This window comes from Crotalus tigris, unplaced genomic scaffold, assembly GCF_016545835.1.
Source record: "Crotalus tigris isolate CLP2741 ecotype Arizona unplaced genomic scaffold, ASM1654583v1 scf7180000018783.1386937, whole genome shotgun sequence".
NCBI classification, from domain to species: Eukaryota; Metazoa; Chordata; class Lepidosauria; order Squamata; family Viperidae; genus Crotalus; species Crotalus tigris.
In genome coordinates this window covers 148299-166027 of record NW_024097198.1, presented here as the reverse complement: position 1 = coordinate 166027, position 17729 = coordinate 148299, and the positions used below count along the sequence as shown (strand labels likewise).

Genomic DNA, 17729 nt, shown 5'->3' with positions numbered 1-17729 from the left:
TCTTTGGCACTCTCTGAGTTTGGTTGTTTTCTTGTGACATTTCATTACCCTCTAGCACTGATGATACCTAGTTTGGGTAATGAAATGTCTGCAAGGAAACCACCAAGCTCAGAGAGCACCAAGGACCCCACAGTCCTCTTTCTCCTCCTCCTCCTCCTCCTCCTCCATCTACAAGAAAACTACCATGCTCAGAAAGCACCAAAGACTTCACAGTCATCGTCCTCCTCCTCCTCCATCTGGAAGAAAACCACCAAGCTCAGAAAGCACCAAAGTCTCCCCAGTTCTCCTCCTTCTCCTCCATCTGCAAGAAAACCACCAAGCTCAGAGAGCACCAAGAACTCCTCATTTCAGCCCTGAGCTACAAAGATTCTCCTTTATCAGAATCTCCTCAATATCTGCAGCAGACAAATCCTAAAAAAGGAAGTAGCCTTCTCACAAGTCATCAAGGCTTGGGTCAAAATGTCTGCTGTTCTGTTTCTTGGAAATTCAAGATTCATAGTATCTCCTCTTCCTCCTAATTCCTGGAAACCCAAAGGGTGGCTAATGATTGTTCATCTCTTGGCACTCCAGCATCTGGTGGACATTCCTGGCATAGTCTAAAAATCCATCCTGTCCTTCCCAGAAAGAAGGTTAAAACAGGTCATCTTCCTCATCCCCTCCTACCACATCAATCTCCCCCCTTTGGCTCATTGTCCCATTCCCACAATCCCCTCGTCTTCAAAAGATACTAAACGTGGCTCTCAGCTACCAACTGCTCAGCCAGAGACTTTGTCTATGGAGATTCTTAGTCATCCAGATCCCTAAAGTGTTTTTTTCCAAAAGGCCACTGGACTTTGTTTTTTCCTTGAAGATGTTTCTCTTCTCATCCAAGAAGCTTCTTCAGTTCTCTTCCAGGAAGCTTCTTCAGAACTGAAGAAGCTTCTTGGATGAGAAATGGAACATCTTCATGGAAAAGCAAAGAAAGTCCAGTTGTTGTTTTTTTTTTTAAAAAAAAAAACTCTTTGGAACATCCAAAGACCTTGTTCGTCCTACCTTCTTGGATGTCCGTAAATAAAAAGGAACCCTTAAGATTTGATTTTTGAGTCTTGGTGAGGGAGAAACCTCCAAGATATTGTACCTATCTGATTTTCACCTCCAATTTGTCTACCCAGGGCCTTTCTTTCCCAGAAACACAGATTGTGCAGCCTCTGAGAAAGCAACTGGATGGGAGATCCTTCAGGCTAGATCGAGGAATCAAATGCTCTCGCTTAAGCAACATATCCTGCCATAGCAGCTTCGATCTGTTGCTAGCAGGATTGCAAAAGTAATCTCTGCTTATCACATATCTACGATGATTTCCTGTTCCTACCAGAAACAGCCTCTTTTCGTTTTCCGAGCGGAGTTCCCATGTGGGCTTCCTGTGTCGTTTGCAAAAGAGCCAGACAAACTGTCTGGGCTTCTTCTGAACTTCCCCCCCCCCCTTAAGCCATTTTGACCAACAGCCAAAATTGTAGTTGCTTCTCTGTTGAGGCTGCAGGCCAGTCTCCCAAAGGAGCCAAGGAGTTTGACTTGATGATTTGGGAAGAAAAGGTCTTGAGCACAACTAACCCATTGCTCACTGCCAGCAGTTCAATTCTCACCGGCTCAAAGTTGACTCAGCCTTCCATCCTTCCGAGGTCAGTAAAATGAGGATCCAGATTGTTGGGGACAATATGCTGACTCTGTAAACCGCTTAGAGAGGGCTGTAAAGTGCTGTGAAGCGTTATATAAGTCTAAGTGCAATTGCTATGGCTATTGCTACAAGAATGGCCACCTCATCCAAAATGGTTAACAATATGGAAGATTAATTGAAAAGCTGAAGCTTCAGTTGAAAATTCTTGCCCACAGATTCCCAGTGTTGATGGCAAAATGGGATTCTCTTCCCTGGTTAAAGATTTGTGTGAGCTGATGGTGGTTGTGTGAAGGTTGCAGGTATAGATTTGTGTAAGGATTTCTTTTGAACATGTATGTGAAAATCCCTTTAAGCAGTATCATGAAAGAAACTCTGGGCAATCCTACACTATGATAGATCCCCAGATATTTAATATAGAATTGTTGGTTTATGTTGTTGGGTATTATTATTATTTTTTCATGTAAACATCATATTGATTTACATTATTTAAGTTCATTGGTGGCTCATCATAGTAATGTACCCATCACGGTACATCTAATTTGGGGCACTAAACCTAATACAATCGGTTTCTCAAAATCTGAATATCAGCTCCAATTCTAAGAATTATTGCTAAAAAAAAAACAACTAAAAAACTGTTTCCCAAGATAGATACTCCTGTATTCACCACTACTGTCCAAAAACAAGCATTCTCCATATGGGTTTTGAGAACATCCCTCAAGAATTATCAAGGTACTTTTCCATCTTCTCAGCCGGCAAGAAGCTTGGGATAACTGCAGACCTGTCTCCTTGGAACTGTTAAATGACCCCATACTTTCTCCCTGATGTAGGCAGCCCCCAAATGGACAGTAAGAGGCACTTAAGTGGAGAAGCCCACTGTTGCAGCCCAACCCACAAGGAGACTGAAGGACACAGTCATGGAAGAACCAGAATGGAAGGATCTGCAACAACCTCTTCAAGATGTAGCAAATCCATCAAGACCACCTCATCTTCCAAAAGATGTAGCAAAAAAAAAAAGGTTCTTTCAAAATGCATCTCAGGTTATCGGCCAGTCCCTTGGCAGTGGCCACTGGAGCTGCTCTCACCACATCTGGTGTGTGGCTGGTGGCTGACTGGGCTTGGAGCACCGTTCCATTTGGTTTCTCCAGGTCCTATTTGTGGTTCATTTACTTTCTCTTCTTTGGGGGAGAGCAACCGCTGTAGCTCCTCTTGGTCAGGGAGCGGGTTCTTGCCATACTCCATGAGGACCCAGGTTCGGTACTACCAAGACAAAATTCCAGAGGAGCTGTCAATGAGAAGACTTGGCCAAGATACAGAGAGTACGTAGAGTGAAAGATCAGGGAAATGCTGCTTTAGAGGACAGATATGGGTCACCTAAGACCCATATAGCACACACAGACACAGACACAGTCTATGCCAGGGGTCTTCTCACTCTATCTCCATGATCCACAGACCTCTAACATGATCACTTCCTTCCAGAACTAAAGTTCTATTAGTCCTCCTAAGCCAGAACTAAGCTGGAAGTAGAACATAGAGCACAGAATAGTAGGGCTGGAACGGACCTTGGAGGTCTTCTAATTCAATTTCCTGCTCAGGCAGGAGACCCCATTCCAGGGGCAGGCAACCTTGGCTCTTTTATGACTCGTGGACTTCAACTCCCAGAATTCCTGAGCCAGCCCTGTTGAGGGGAAAGGGAGAGGTTTCCATGCTTAGCCATGCCAGCTCAGGAATTCTGGGAGTTGAAGTCCATGAGTCATGAAGAGGCCAAAGTTTCCCTCATGCTGGCTCAGGAATTCTGGGAGTTGAAGTCCACGAGTCATAAGAGAGCCAAGGTTGCCTATCCCAGCCCTATACCATTCCAGACAGATGGCTGTCCAATCTTTTCTTGGAAACCTCCAGAGATGGAGCACTTATAATTTCCGGAGGCAAAGCCATTCCACTGATTGTTCTCACTGTCCAGAAATTTCTTCTTAGTTCTAAGTTGCATCTCTCTTGGATGATCTCCCACCTGTTACTTCTTGTCCTTGGTGCTTTGGGAAACAGGACGACCCCCTCAAGTCCTGGAAGACAGTTATCATGTCACCCTAGTCCTTCTCTTCGTTAGACTAGACATATCTAATTCCTTCATTCGCTCAACGTATGGTTTAACCTCCAGACCCCTGATCAACGTTGTTGCTCTTCTTGAATCAAGTAACTTTACTCAACTCTTCCTTGGAAAAATAACATACAATCACAGAAGCCCGATGCCCTTCCAGGATCATCACCAAATTGGCTCCTAGAAGAGCCTTTGGTGGGTCTTAATTTCAACCCCAGAGAGCAGCAAAATACCCTGGTCACTTTCAGAAAGCCACGTGAGGAGAGGATGAGTAAAGCATGAAGAAGTCAATGAGACAGGACTTTCACCAGTGCCAATCAGAGCTGGCTGTGAATTCCATTCATAGCAACCTTTAAGATCCCCTGATCATTAATTTCTACAAGTGGGTTGTGGCTAGTTTTGGGGGACTTCCAGTGGGAATTTTTAACTTTTTTGCCTCTCCTGACATACCTCTCTTTGGCTCACGGAGCCCACCCCCACCCCCACCCCGCCTGAAACCAGCCACAAATTGTTTTGAAACAGGAAAACACGCGACATTTCACTCCCATTCTCGGGGCTATGAACAAGACCGAAAGCTCACTTGATTTTCTGATACTGCCAAGCCGTTCCAATAAAGCAGCATCTGGGAGCTTAATTAAGATTGCCAAAGCCTTTAACTCCACCCTCTGGTTTCCCTCTGGGCCAGCATAAAAATTGGACTCAAAAAAAAAAAAAGAAAGAAAGAAAGTGTTTTTCATTTCCCTTTCCCACTATTCAAATTCTGCTTACACAATCTTCGGCCTCAGATGTGCAGCGAATAATTTGCTAGAGGTTATTGAGGTGCTGTTCCAAATTGTTGCTGATCAGACAATATAACATGAAATTTGGCTTTCTTTGCAAATCAATGTTAGCAGAAAACGCACGCACATACAAACATATAAACACCCCCCAAAACTATCTATCTATCTACTTATCTATCTATCTATCTATCTATCTATCTATCTATCTATCTATCTATCTATCTATTCTTTAACAAATCATATGATTTGCTACAATGCTCATTTGGGGATTTCCAAAAGAAAACTTTTTTTCACCTTGTGCAAAATGAATTAATTAATGTTTTAGCTATTCTGAGAACACCGAAAGATTTTGTTTGTTTGTTTGTTTTGCTTTAAGAAGGAAAAAATAGTATATTAGATAAAAGAATGAGAAATATTTTCACTAAACTAACTTCTTGTCAGGCACAAAAGATCAGATCCACCCATGAAGGTCCAATTAAGCTGATTTATTGCAAAAGAGCCTCTGCGCAGGAATCTTCTCAGCTACACAATTAGCACTTCCTAGTAGTTAGATAAGGGTCAATGAAATTCAAGGGAGTTGGATTTAGTGCGCTTGTGGTTACGTAGGGATTCTAGGCAGGTCCCCCTTTTAACTCTGCCTCCAGTTTTCCCACTCCTTCCCCTACTCTTCCTAAGTAGACATTTAGAGGGGGCCCTAGGGAGTGGGGTGGATTAAACATCAGAGATCGGTAGGCCTAGAAAAATGAAAAATCGGGGGGGGGGGAAATAATACGGCACCACTGCTGCAGGATAAGGTAAAAAAAAAGGCAAGATGTCAGTCACAATGGTGTGATTAAGTTCCATCTGGTTTCATGTCTGTCATATATCTTGACTTTTTGACCACATTCTGACCTACCGTGAGTACTAGATTACCAAGCCTTGGATCTGCACAGATAAACTCTCTGGAAAAGGATGAAGCTGAAGTGTAAATTCATTTCAGAGAATCAATCAAAAGAGAAACTAGTATCTCATTCAGTTTCAGAGTCTGGAGTGGAACAGCCCCAAGAACTCTAAAGGTCAACCTGAAGCTCGTGATCTTACTCTTCGGTGTCTTCCAGGAAGCCCTTTCAATGAGGCATAGCAAGAAGTCAACAGTTATTCAGAGGTAGACTGCCTCTGAAAGGAGCAGCTCTACTTCAATATCACAATATATCAATAGCTCTTGCCTTCCCCTTTTGCGTGAATGTATTAAAGGCATAAATTGCTGTCACTCCCTCTTCTTCTAATTATCAAAAATCAGCAGCCTGCTGGAGACCTATCAGACTAGCAGATTTTATGAAAAGATGATTCATAAAAGAATAACATTATCTGATTTAAAGAAAAAAAGTCATTTAATATAGGGGTGCCCAACCGTGGCAACTTTAAGCCTTGTGAACTTCAGCTCCCAGAATGTCCCAGCTAGCTGCTCCAGTACTCAAAAATCCAGAAAATATTTGGTTTTGAGGCTTTGCCTACCAGATGCAGGACAGGAGGGACAAAAAGTAGGAGCTGTTTTCCTTTTGTTGGGTATCTGGTCCTTTTAGTTACAACTTGAAAATGGGTATCTATTCCTACACTCAATGCCTCTTTTAAGAAACTCACTGGCAGAAAATTATATGTCGGCAGGATGGATGGGTGATGGTCCCAGCCTCAAGACCCCCAGCCACTCTTCTGGGGGGGGGGGCACATTCTGCCCTCTAAGGCCACAGCCCAGGTTGCACACCAGCTGCATTTCTGGGGAAAACGTTTTAGCTGTTGGGGGGAATCCCAACCTCAATACTTCTGCAACAGTCGAACGTTTTCAACTTTTTTTTTTCCTGCACTGTGACTCTCAGCTCCTCTTCCCACTTGGCCTCATCCCACTCCATGCAGAGTTTTTCTCAGAACGTTCCTGATTTCAGTAGTTAGGGGGAAAAAGGAAGTGAGCCCACAGTAAATTCAGTTGGCTTGGGAGAAACCCGAGTTTCACTCCTGGCGTGGGTAGGAGGGTCAAAAAAGTCAAGATGTCAAGCCAAACCATGAAAGGAAATCCCTGGCTACACACACAACGTCCATCAAAATGGATGTAGCATTGACTACACCTTGCAATCAAAAATCAAGATTCCATCTTAGTTGATGAGGTTTCTGCTGAGTGCTGTGTTTTGAGAGGAACAACCTCTGGGAAATTCTCTCCGGGATGAGAGGACCATGGTGACCCATACAAAAAAAAGGAACGAAGTTCCTATGATGTCGTCCTCTTGGCCCTCACCAGCCCTTGGAGCCCCCTGATTACCAACATGCAAGGAAGGCATATCAAACATGGGCGGTCCAAGATGGAGCATCCTGGCATTACCCAGAGTGCATGACTCAATGCACTAATTATATCGTGCCAGTCCACGTTCTTGCCTCACCCATCGGCTTCCACTTCCTAAGCGTTAACTTAGTCACCTTCCGCGAGAGGGGCAGCTATGTAAATTTGCTAGATACATAAATAAGTAACAATAAAAGTAAGTAATTAATAAAAGTAAATGAATCGCCACAGTCTTCAGAGCAGGCATGCAAAATTTGCCCCTAATGACTCCTGGGTCCAACAAGCTGCCCTTAAGATGCCATACCTCCTGCAGTAACGTGGCTTCGTATTCCTGAAGCTGTTTCTGAAACCCAAAGTTGGGGCTCACGTAGGAACGGACCGCTTTGGCAGCAGCCAAACATTCTCTCCAGCCAAAGCTGGTTACCGTCATCAAGTAGGCCACCAAAATCGTGGTGCTGCGGGAAATTCCTGCTAAGCTGTGGAAACAGAAGACAGAAGCCATGGTTTTCAGTTTACACAGAAGTGGAAAATATTCACAACGGACTGAGGATTAGCAAGAGTTTCTACCTCAAGAGAAAGTAAAATTGTCAAAATCTTGTATCTGTAATTGCCCATTGTCACATTAAGTTCTATAATCATGGCTTGTTTAATAAACCAAAATTAACTGGATTCAGCTAACTAAGCAAGACACAAAATGGGAGCCAGTGAGATAAAATGGTTAAGGTGTCTGCTGAGGCCTGGGAAGGCTTGGGTTCAAGTCCATCCTTGTCTACAGACGTGCACTGATTATTTTTAGGGCAGATCTGGGAGCCCAATTTTTCACAAACTCATCATAATGAACAATGCCAGTGTTTTCAAACTTGGCAATGTTAAGATCTGGGGATTTCAATTCCCAAAATTCCCCAGCTAGCAGATGTGGACTTGGTCAACACTGAAAATTCTCCAGCCCACCTTTAGCCATCACCACCGCTACCATCCTGCTTAGTAAATCCACAAGGTTTAAAGGTATGTTTATTTGCAGATCTTTAAATTTCCAGAGCATGGGTTTCCTGGGAAAATAACAACAAAAAAAAAGAGGCAGGATCACATACCAGTGAATGAGACAGGCTCCACCATGCAGTCTACATTCATGGACAAACCTGATGCACTCTTTAAAATGTTGTATTCTGGAATGGAGAGAAGAAAGAAACTTCACTTGCTTTGAGACTCTAACTAAACAATTCTTATGACTAGCAAGCCAGAATTGAAGAAAGAACATTCAATAAACTATAGCTGTTCCTCATGACAACACAGGATCTGGGGGGGATCTTCTGGCTGAGTGTGTTGAGCAGGTTCAACAAGATCTCCAGACCTATCCTGAAGCCACCTTTGCAGATTGTGGTATTCAAGAAGGTTTCTGTCAAGCACCAGGAAAATCAGGAGATAAAGGAGAATATTTGAAGCTCAGGGTTGATGTGAGGGGTCCTTGGTGCTCTCTGAGCTTGCTTGCTTCCTTGCAGATCTTTCGTTACCCAAACTAGGTAACATCATCAGTGCAAATCAGGAGATCCAGGCAGTTCAAATGTGTATAAAGATTTATTGTAAGCTTAAGCTCTCCACAAGAATCTGAACTACTAACGGTCAAGGGAAATTAGTGGGAGTTAAGAACAGAAAGGAATTCAGGGTGGGCTGTACTTAGATCTCTTGTGTTCCCACAGGGACTCATGACTGATGACACGTTTGACCCCTTCCCCGGGCTCAGCTTGGTCATCTCCTACAGCTTCTACTTTTTGTGATTGTGGTGATATGTAGACAACAACACACATGTATATCTGCCTTCTGTGTCCTGATCAATACACTTTTAAGGACCTCATGGCAGTGCAACAGAACACAATTAATGCTACCGCTTTCTGAGCTAGATCTGTTTAATTTGCACACATTTTAATCTTGCCGTTTATGTTTTAAATGTTCTAATATGCTTTATTTTAATTCTGATGCTTCTGATATAAATAAGTAAATAAATAAGTTTGCATATCTCTGTCATGCCCTCACATTTAAACATATATGTTTCCCATTTTAGTATGGTATGCTTAAGGTGACATGACAAATGGAAGGAAAATTATTGAGATTGGCTATAATAACCGAATCAAGATTCTGCTCTACTGCCTCCCCCTTTTATGCTCCAGTGAACCAGGCAGGGGTCTGCCCCAGCTACTTCCAAATGTTATCTAAACATTCTGGACTTTAAAAAAATGATTCTGTCCCCTTTGCCTTTGTCCTGTCTATCTCCAGAAGGTCATTTTTCTTACGCTCTGCAGGAAAGTCAACCCTACAGATCAATCAGCAAAGCCATTTGAGATAATTCTCCAGGAATTAAGATCCTTTCAGGAGCCACCCTCCTCCTCCCCCCACCCCACCCCAATTTTCAGAGCAGAAACAGAGTGAGGGTCCCAAACTCTGCCCTTCATTTGTGGGGGTCAATCCATGCCACCCTGCTCGCAGCTAGCTTCTTGGAAAACCCTTTCAAAGTTCACTTGAGATTGTGAAATCCAGACTCCACAACAGAGTGCAAAAAATAGGCACTTCTGAACAGAGTTTCCTTCCTTTGGCCCGACTGCTCGGAGGAGTGTTGTGATTGCACAAAAAAAGATGGAGGGGAGGGAGGCGTAAATAACAATCCAATTTTGCTGAAGAAGGATATTCTCACCCCCCAAAAAATTCAGAGAGACTATTTAGCTCAGAGGAGAAAATGCTTGCAAAAATACTGCCATCTTTGGCTTCAAAAATTCAAAAGATGTTGAATTCAAAATTCAAAAATGGGGGAAAAAATCAAAATGGAAAAAAATTCAAAATGGGAAAAAAATTTCAAAAGAGGTTGGCAATAATTTTTCAAAGCAAACCCAATGCTCAGCTTCATCAGTACATAAATTTAACACATGATTATTAACCAGGTACAGTAGCCACACATTTTTATAACAGGAACACAAGAGATTTGTGGGTAAGTGTGGAAAAACCAAAGAACGGCCACATGCTTGGGTGATCAATAAACTGCAGCTGTAAATTCCATGTAATTTAATTAGCCCATTTTTCTGTCTGCAAAACTGCATGGGTTCAAGCCACAACTTTGTACATTTTTTTTTCTAAAGTTCTGCCCACCATCTGTTCAGAAGGCTGGGATCAGTATAGCCTGCCCATCATCTGAATATTTCATGCATTTCCCAATCAATGCCACCACATCATTTTATCCAAAGATCTCATTGGGTCAATCACATAACCGCTTTTTTTCCTAGCTAATTTCACAACACTCTGAAAAAAAAAAGTCCAGATTGATTTTCCTGGTTTGTACAAGTAGCCTACACTTTCCTTGAAGGATGTCCACAAGTAAAATGAAACACTTGGAAATGCTTTGCTTTGGATGATGCAGCTTTGATGCATCATCAAAGACATTGTTATTATTTAGCGTATGATGAGCACATGGCAGAAAAGAAGTAAACATAAACACACATGACAATCAGAAGTGCATAAAAAAAACTCAAAGAAATGGAAGGATGAGAACAGATTGTGTGTTCTGTGTTGCGAAAATAAGGCCATCAAGATAGAGATGAGATAGAAAGGAGACAGAGATATTCTTACTGTTCTATCTTGCTTTCTCATCTCAAAAACTCATTATTTCTGAAATGATTTTTTTTTTTTACCCTCACAGCACGTGGAATAATTTTGAAAGAACTTACAAGTTTTGATTCGAAGAGTCTGATGCTGAAATGCAGAGGTAGGTCATGCCCTGAAATATAAAAAGGGAAAGTTTATGGAGATTTATCTGTGATTTGGATAAACATCAACATGACGAGGCTTTATCGGTTTAAATGAGGAAGCGCCATAATTGTTGTGGCACCCGGCAAAACCCCCTTGCTGCAGTTCTAAGATAGTTTTGATACAAAGCATTGATAAATTCTGGGGAGCCGCCTGCCTTTGAAGTGAGCTCAGTGTATTTTTTTTTAAAATGTATTGCCGACAATCCATTCAGAAATTCTAGCCACCTTGCTGAATGAGGAGAGAGAGAGAGAGAAAGAGAAAGAGAAAGAGAAAGCTTCAGAAAGAGACACAATGGCTATATTCCCTAATTCTGACTCTGTCTCCATCCTGCTTCTTTCAGTTCTTGACACCCCGCTGTTCTTGACTGAAAGAAAAAATGGTCCTCCAAATGATCATCATTATTGAGGGCCAACCTGGTTTGGTGTTCCTAAATATAATTTTCATTTTGGAGAAAGAGTCTCAGGATAAAGGGACCTGTGGGAATCAAGGCTGTGGAGGATGGGAGATGGGGTACCCTCAATCTCTTTGTTGGCTTCTACTTGGAGAAAAATCTTCCATTGTGCCCTCTGGATTACAGGTAGACTTTAACTTACAATCCTCGTTTAGGGTTGCAATGACCTATGACTGTTTTCCACACTTAACAACCATTGCAGCATCCCCTGGTCACATGATCAAAATTCGGAAGCTTGGCAACTGGCAGGTATATGTGACAGATGCAGCGTCCCAGGGTCACCTGATCACCATTTCTAATCTTCCCAGCCGGCTATCAACAAGCGAAGTCTGTGAGGAAAGGCAGATTTGCTGAACAACTGTGGCTAAAAAGGTCATGAAATGGGGTACAATTCACTTAACAATCCTGCTGCTTAGCAGTGGAAAGTCGGGGCTCAGGGGTAATTGTGAGCAGAGGACTGTAGGTACAACTCCAAGAAAGCCATCATTCTTCTGAAATTTGCCCACAGGGTGTGTGTGTGTGTGTGTGTGTGTGTTAATGACTAAATTAGCTCGTTTTCTGAGTTTGCATATTGAACTAACCAGCTAAGCAAACCACAAGCTGGGTTCCCACACCATGTTGTACACAAGGAAAAGGGCCTTGCCAAGGCGAACTCTGAGCAAGCTTGATTCATTCGTACCAATTTAGCTACTAGGGTTTTACCTTACCTAGGTTTGTGTGTTGCATGACCACAGCCACACAATTTTTGCTGAGGAAGAGAGGAGCTATAGTCCAACTCAACTGGGTTGGGAAACACTTGAGACCCTACACCTGGGTCAATGTATTTATCCTTCGTCAAATATATCCCCTGCATTTCCTCCAAGAACTGGAGGCCATATGTGCGCTATTTGCCTCATAGTATAACAGCCTTGAAAAGTAGGTTGGGTAAAAGGAGAGGAGCTGGCCTGAGCCACCCAATGTGGGAAGGAAGACCTGGATATGGGTCATCTTAACTCTCACAATGCTGTAAGCCAAAAATGTGGTTGTGTATCTGTTGCTTGGTAGCTTGTCTGGCCTAACAGTTTGATGTGCCATGTGAACTTCGCCAGTTATGGATCACTCAATATGCAAACAACGGCCTAGTACAGGGTAGGCAACCTTGGCTCTTTTATGACTTGTGGACTTCAACTCCCAGAATTCCTGAGTCAACCATGCTGCCTCAGGAATTCTGGGAGTTGAAGTCCATAAGTCATAAAAGAGCCAAGGTTGCCTACCCCTATAGTTGGTTCATAAAGACACCCAACCGGTAAGCTAGGAATGGATTTGAGATGCTTCAGTCACCAACTTTGAGCCCTTTCAGAACTGGTCACTCCAAGCAACTCTGGGACTTGAGAGAGATAAGGAGCACCATGAAAAAGGAACATCAGAAGAGATCTAAAGTGTCCCTGGCTAAACTTTGTTTTTTTTCATTCAATTCCTCTCTGAGGAAACAAGAGAGGAAGTAAAGAAAGAGGATAAGAGAGGTAGAATCTCTTCCAATTGGAGTCCAGCTTCTGGAGATTCCATAAACACATCCAGGATGGCTTCTTGGCAACAGAACATAAATGGTTTGCCATTGTTTTCTTCTAGGCTGTCCTACATCTCTGGCACTTCCTGGCATCTTTCATCAAAACCTAGCCAGGTTCAATTCTCTTTAGCTTCCCAGTCCAGAAGAAAAGCTTCATGTGACCACCAAGACATTGTAAAAGAGGGCCCAGCAGGGATGTTTCAGGACAGAGTCTGGCCTTTGAAAGAGAAGTTTCCAAGTTCACACCCAGCATTTCGTCTCAAGTGCAGCAGTTTGGGGAGAAGAGACGAGAGGCTGAATAGCAACTGCTAAGTTGGGACACATAATGCAAGGCTAAAAATCTTGACTGTAAAGTTGTTCCCTCTCTTCAGAAGAAAAACTAGAGAGCTACACATCACTTGAAACATGAAAATGCAAATCTAAGGAGTATGTTGCAATTCAGGCACAATAGCAAAATCATTCAGGCAGTTTATAACCTCTTCTCCTTCACAGCCTGCCCACTTGGAGGAAGAGGAGGAGGAGGAGGAGGAGGAGGAGGAGGAGGAGGAGGAGGAGGAGGAGGAGGAGGAGGAATCATTGCCCCCACCACACCGAACCTAATGCCTGGGAACCACAGCTTGTCTCGGCATTTCTTTTACTCTGCCCTGAGATTGCCGTATTACTCAACTCATTCATGTGTTTCCGGTTCCTCTTCTTTTTTTTCCACTCTTCTGCCTTCCTACTCCATCCTGTTGTAAGGCTGGTGGATCAGCCATCTGCCTGTTGAAATCTGAGAACCATCCTCCTTGCATTGCCACTCTTCACCTGTCTTCCCCTAACCTACACACACGTTCCCGTCTTTCAAGGTGGGAATTTCGGGCCCGATGGTAAGATCAAGTTGGACCAAGCCCACCATGGTTTTAGTGCAACACAGCAAATCAGACAATGTTCAGTTTGTAAAGAGGAATTTGTGAGCCAGTTCTTTCTGATTTGCAGCCAGTCTCTGATCCCAGCCTTTCCCAAATTGGAGGTGGCCACACTGTGGTCATGTTGTGTCCAGCAGAATGGAGATGTAGTCTAATTCAGGGCTTTTCAACCAGTGGTAAGGGTACCACCTGTGGTACATTGGCACCTGGCAGGTGGTACGCGACCATCCTAGAAAAGTGGTAGCAGGGGAGGAGAATGAGCTGAACCGGTGGCAGCACCGCACAAGCCTGAGTGAGAGACGGCTGGAGCTGCAGGGCTGTCAGGGCTCAGCAGAAGCACCAGGATCAGTGCCGCTTTCCAGCTGATCGGCGCTTCTTTAAGATGATCAAGGCTCAGTGGAAGCGCCAGGATCAGCGCAACTGATTCATATTTATGACGGTCACAGTGTCCCAGGGTCATGTGAAGTGACCAAAACCTGCTGCAACCACCCAGCAGACGGGAATAAAAACCAAACACCCCACTCCCGCTGCCAATCCTCAACAGAAATGCTCACAACAATGGAAACCTGGGACAGGAGGAAGAGCGCTGCTGGGTGGGCAGGCAGGTGTCTTGCTCGGCTGTGGCTCGGGGGCACTTTTTTCAGCGCCATTGTAACTTCGAACAGTCACTAAGCGAACGGTTGTAAGTCGAAGACTACCTGTACTTTATCACTTTTTTCATATATATATTTTTTTGGTCATCAAGTTTTTGACACCTTGCTAAGCGACTGGTGGTACTTGGATGTTGCCATATTCTAAAAGTGATACAATGGGTGAAAAGGTTGAAAAGCCCTGGTCTAATTCACCTAAAGCAGTGGTTCTCAACCTGTGGGTTGGGACCCCATTTGGGGTCGAACGACCATTTCACGGGGGTCGCCAAACAACGCAGTCCGCCATTTTTTTCTCCCTTTTCCTTAGCTGTGCTACTCCCTTTTATTCTATTGGCTTTTGAAAGCCAATAGAACAGACTCTCTTGAATAGAGTCTAATTCTATTGGCTTTCAAAAGCCAATAGGAATTGTCCAGGCTGTCTCTGCCCTGCTGAGCCCGCCAAAAGTCCCATTCTGCAAACGGTGCTGCACCAGTTGAGTAGTCCTCGACTTACGACCGGTTGGGGGTCGCGGCATTAAAAAGGTTGAGAACCACTGACCTAAAGGGCTGGGGGACATTAGGCCCTGCAAACCAGTTTGCTCAACTGGTCAAGGTGTCACAGTAGGAGCTAGGAAATCCGAATTGTAGTCCCATCTCAAAGCCTGACAGACCAGATTAGGGATAGATTGTCATGGAGAAAATCTACGTATATGATCTCTGGGGTCAAATATGCCTTGATGGCACAGAATCAATCAGTCCTGTCTTAGACTTAAAAGCAGGCTGGGTCTCTTTGGGCCAGCCCTTCTCTCTCAGCCCTAGGAACAAAGCCATGGCAACTCAAAAAACATTACCAAGAAAACTTCACTGACTTACATTCTTTTAGGTAGAACGACTATGACTCATTCGGACTTGTGTGGATCTGCTGCCCTCCATCGGTTATAGTAAATTATGACTTCTGTTTTCTGTGTAGATCAGTGTTTCTCAACCTTGACCATTTTAAGGCATGTGGACTTCAACTCCCAGAATTCCACAGCCAGCATTGCTGGCTGTGGAATTCTGGGAGTTGAAGTCCACATGCCTTAAAATGGTCAAGGTTGAGAAACACTGGTGTAGATGGATGGACGGCGACTCTTAAGGAAAGAGCCTTCAACCCCTTTGTCACTGTGAGTCTGAAAGTTGCAGGACCACCTGCCCTCCCCAAAATGTCTCAAGGGATTTGTGATACTCACTTCCAGCAGAGGCTTAGCATTGTTGTGCACCGAAAGAATGTGGGTGATCCCGTGTTTCATCAAGTTCTCTTTGTCTTCAGCATCTGCAAAGAATCAAATCTTTCTGAGATGAACAAATGGAGGCGGACTTCATTCTCGTAGAAGAAATAACGACATGGTTTCATGACCAGGGCTTGATTGCCTCCAAAGAAGTTCTGAAGAACTTCAGGAGATGCCTTGCAACTATTCAGAGTTATTGCTCCCATAAAAAGAGACAGAGCCCCAACTTCACGTTTGCAGCTGCCATCTGGGTTGCTGTGCATCCTATCCTGTAGACATTCCTGCAACTGTTGTTATCTCAATGGTGCTATGGATTGTTATCCTGGTTCATTCCTGGCCTATTTTACTAGGCTAGATCAAGGGAGGGGAGGAGCAGATTTCCATAACATTAGCCATCACCAGCTTCTCCAAGAATAAAGTACTGAAAAAACTTACCACTGATGCTCCCGAGGTAAAGGCCCTCAACCACCTAAGGAGACATCAAGAAAGAACATGAGTGCATTGTCTCCAATGCCAGAGGGGGGGAATGACTTTCTTGAATAAATACATCATGGAAAGCAGCTGTTTTACTCCATCCTACATGGGTTAGGCCTCCCCACACAAGGTCTTACATCCAGGGCATCACATTTTAAGAGACACTGAAGCAGTTGTAGAGAATGTCAACGCAGTCTGGTGGCACTTTTTCCAACAAGCAAATGTATTCGAAGGCAGAAGCTTTTGTGAGGTGCCTCTGCCTTCATCAGATGCATAAATGATGGAGGATTTAAACTGAGGTGAGGTGGGGGCGGGAAGAGAAGGGGAGGTAGGTTGGTTACCCAGATGCAGCAGACACATGAGAGAGATTATAAATATCATCAATCAACAGTTGTAGAGTGTTGGGAAAGTTAAGCATTTTTTTTTTTAAAAAAGGTAAAGTAATACAAAAAAAGTAGTATCATATACAGCACTCCAACATATAAAATCCAACAGAATTGGAAGGCCACAGATGTGGCCACTCGTTTGCACTGTCCTCCCCAACACCTCCATAGCAGCTGTTCCTCAGAAGCGTCAATCAGTCACTCATTGCATTAATCCATGGTCTGCTTAACTGTGATTTAATAACTGGAGGTTTTTAATTGGACAGCCACTTGTCTGAAATTGTATTGGGTCTCCTGCCTGAGCACAGGGGGTTGGACTAGAAGACCTCCAAGGTCCCTTTCAGCTCTGATTGATTGAAATCACAACGGGCTGGATTGATACATCCCTGGAATTACGAACAGTCAAAGGGATCTTGCAGAAAAATCAGCCTGCTGGCTGAGAATGATCTTTTCTCTTCTTTATTTCAACGGTCGATGTGGAAAGAAATCTGAGACCACTATCTGGGTCAGGAGGTCTAATTATACTTCAGTGAAAAGAGGACTCTCCCCGTTGTTTAGGGACACAAGTTGTAAACAAAACTTCCGCTAGGCAGATAGTAGTGTTAAAAAAAGTGATTGCTTCCTTTTTTTTTTTTAAGCTCTGCTGAAAGTTTTGGAGCGGGGACAAAAAAAACTCCCAAACCATTTCTACTTCTACTCCTTCAAGGACCTTCAACTCCAGATACCAAACTTGAACCGGTTCCTGCAGGTTTATTTGTTCGGGTATTGCATGATAGCACCAATATGTGAGACAGTGTTTCCCAAGCTGGATGGGTGGACTTCAGCTCCCAGTTTCCCAGCCTGCTGATGTAAGAGACAAAGTTGATGCATTGATGCACAGACCAAGGTGGATGGAGAAAAGCTGGATCACAGAAGGATGCAAGCTAGACTATTCCTTTTCTGTTCCTCCTCTTTTCCTTTCCAGCTCCTGTTTATTGTTTTAAATGACCCCCCCCCCCAATTTCTACAACCCAGCCACTCTGCACCCACCCACACCTTTTCGGGGTCCTTTCTATGAAACTCTAGGATTCTACCTTACTCATGCCGATCCCCATGACGACTGCTCGTTCTTTGGCGGGCAAGCAAGGGCAACGTTCACTCCGTTTTCCCCTTGGTCTCCGAGACCCTGCAAAGCAGAAACAGATGGCACCAAACCAGAGAATAAGCTTGCAGCTGAGACTTACCCGGCTGCACCCTATTTCAAGGAAGGAGTGTGTTGTGTGTCCAAAGGGTGTGTTTGTCAAAGGAGAGGCAAACCTGGGAGTGAGGAAGAGTGCCAGGAACCGAGAAGCGAACAATTTCTCCTTCCACTCACTCGGACTGCTGATGCTTTTCTGAGCTCAGGACAGCTGTTGTCAATGGCCTGTCAGCCCAAGGAAGCCTTCTAAGGTCACCCAGGACTGAGGGAGGCG

General features: G+C 43.9%; 1 protein-coding gene across 2 annotated transcripts; it reads right to left on the bottom strand.

Moving 5' to 3' along the window:
- Positions 1-2286: 2286 nt before the first annotated feature.
- On the bottom strand, positions 2287-17700 carry LOC120313778 (dual specificity protein phosphatase 22-A-like). Of its 2 annotated transcripts, XM_039356037.1 has the most exons (8): positions 17575-17700; positions 17352-17443; positions 15857-15890; positions 15383-15465; positions 10541-10590; positions 7922-7996; positions 7135-7306; positions 2287-2908 (listed from the first exon to the last, which is right to left on the bottom strand). In XM_039356037.1, the coding sequence occupies exons 2-8, from the start codon at positions 17370-17372 to the stop codon at positions 2690-2692; spliced, it is 654 nt and encodes a 217-aa protein (XP_039211971.1). In that variant the 5' UTR covers positions 17373-17443; positions 17575-17700; the 3' UTR covers positions 2287-2689. The 2 variants fall into 2 exon arrangements, with proteins under 2 accessions (XP_039211971.1, XP_039211972.1); XM_039356038.1 differs by lacking the exons at positions 17352-17443; positions 17575-17700 and adding an exon at positions 17502-17572.
- Between the last annotated feature and the right edge of the window lie 29 nt (positions 17701-17729).

What these genes read in the sequence shown, in the direction of transcription:
- LOC120313778 (XM_039356037.1), bottom strand. Translation starts at nt 17,372, where the DNA reads ATGGGGATCGGCATGAGTAAG. An exon ending in TTACCTCGGGAGCATCAGTG is followed by an intron (nt 15,466 to 15,856) that starts GTAAGTTTTTTC and finishes GATTCTTTGCAG; the next exon opens with ATGCTGAAGACAAAGAGAAC. An exon ending in GACTCTTCGAATCAAAACTT is followed by an intron (nt 7,997 to 10,540) that starts GTAAGTTCTTTC and finishes TCTCCATTCCAG; the next exon opens with AATACAACATTTTAAAGAGT.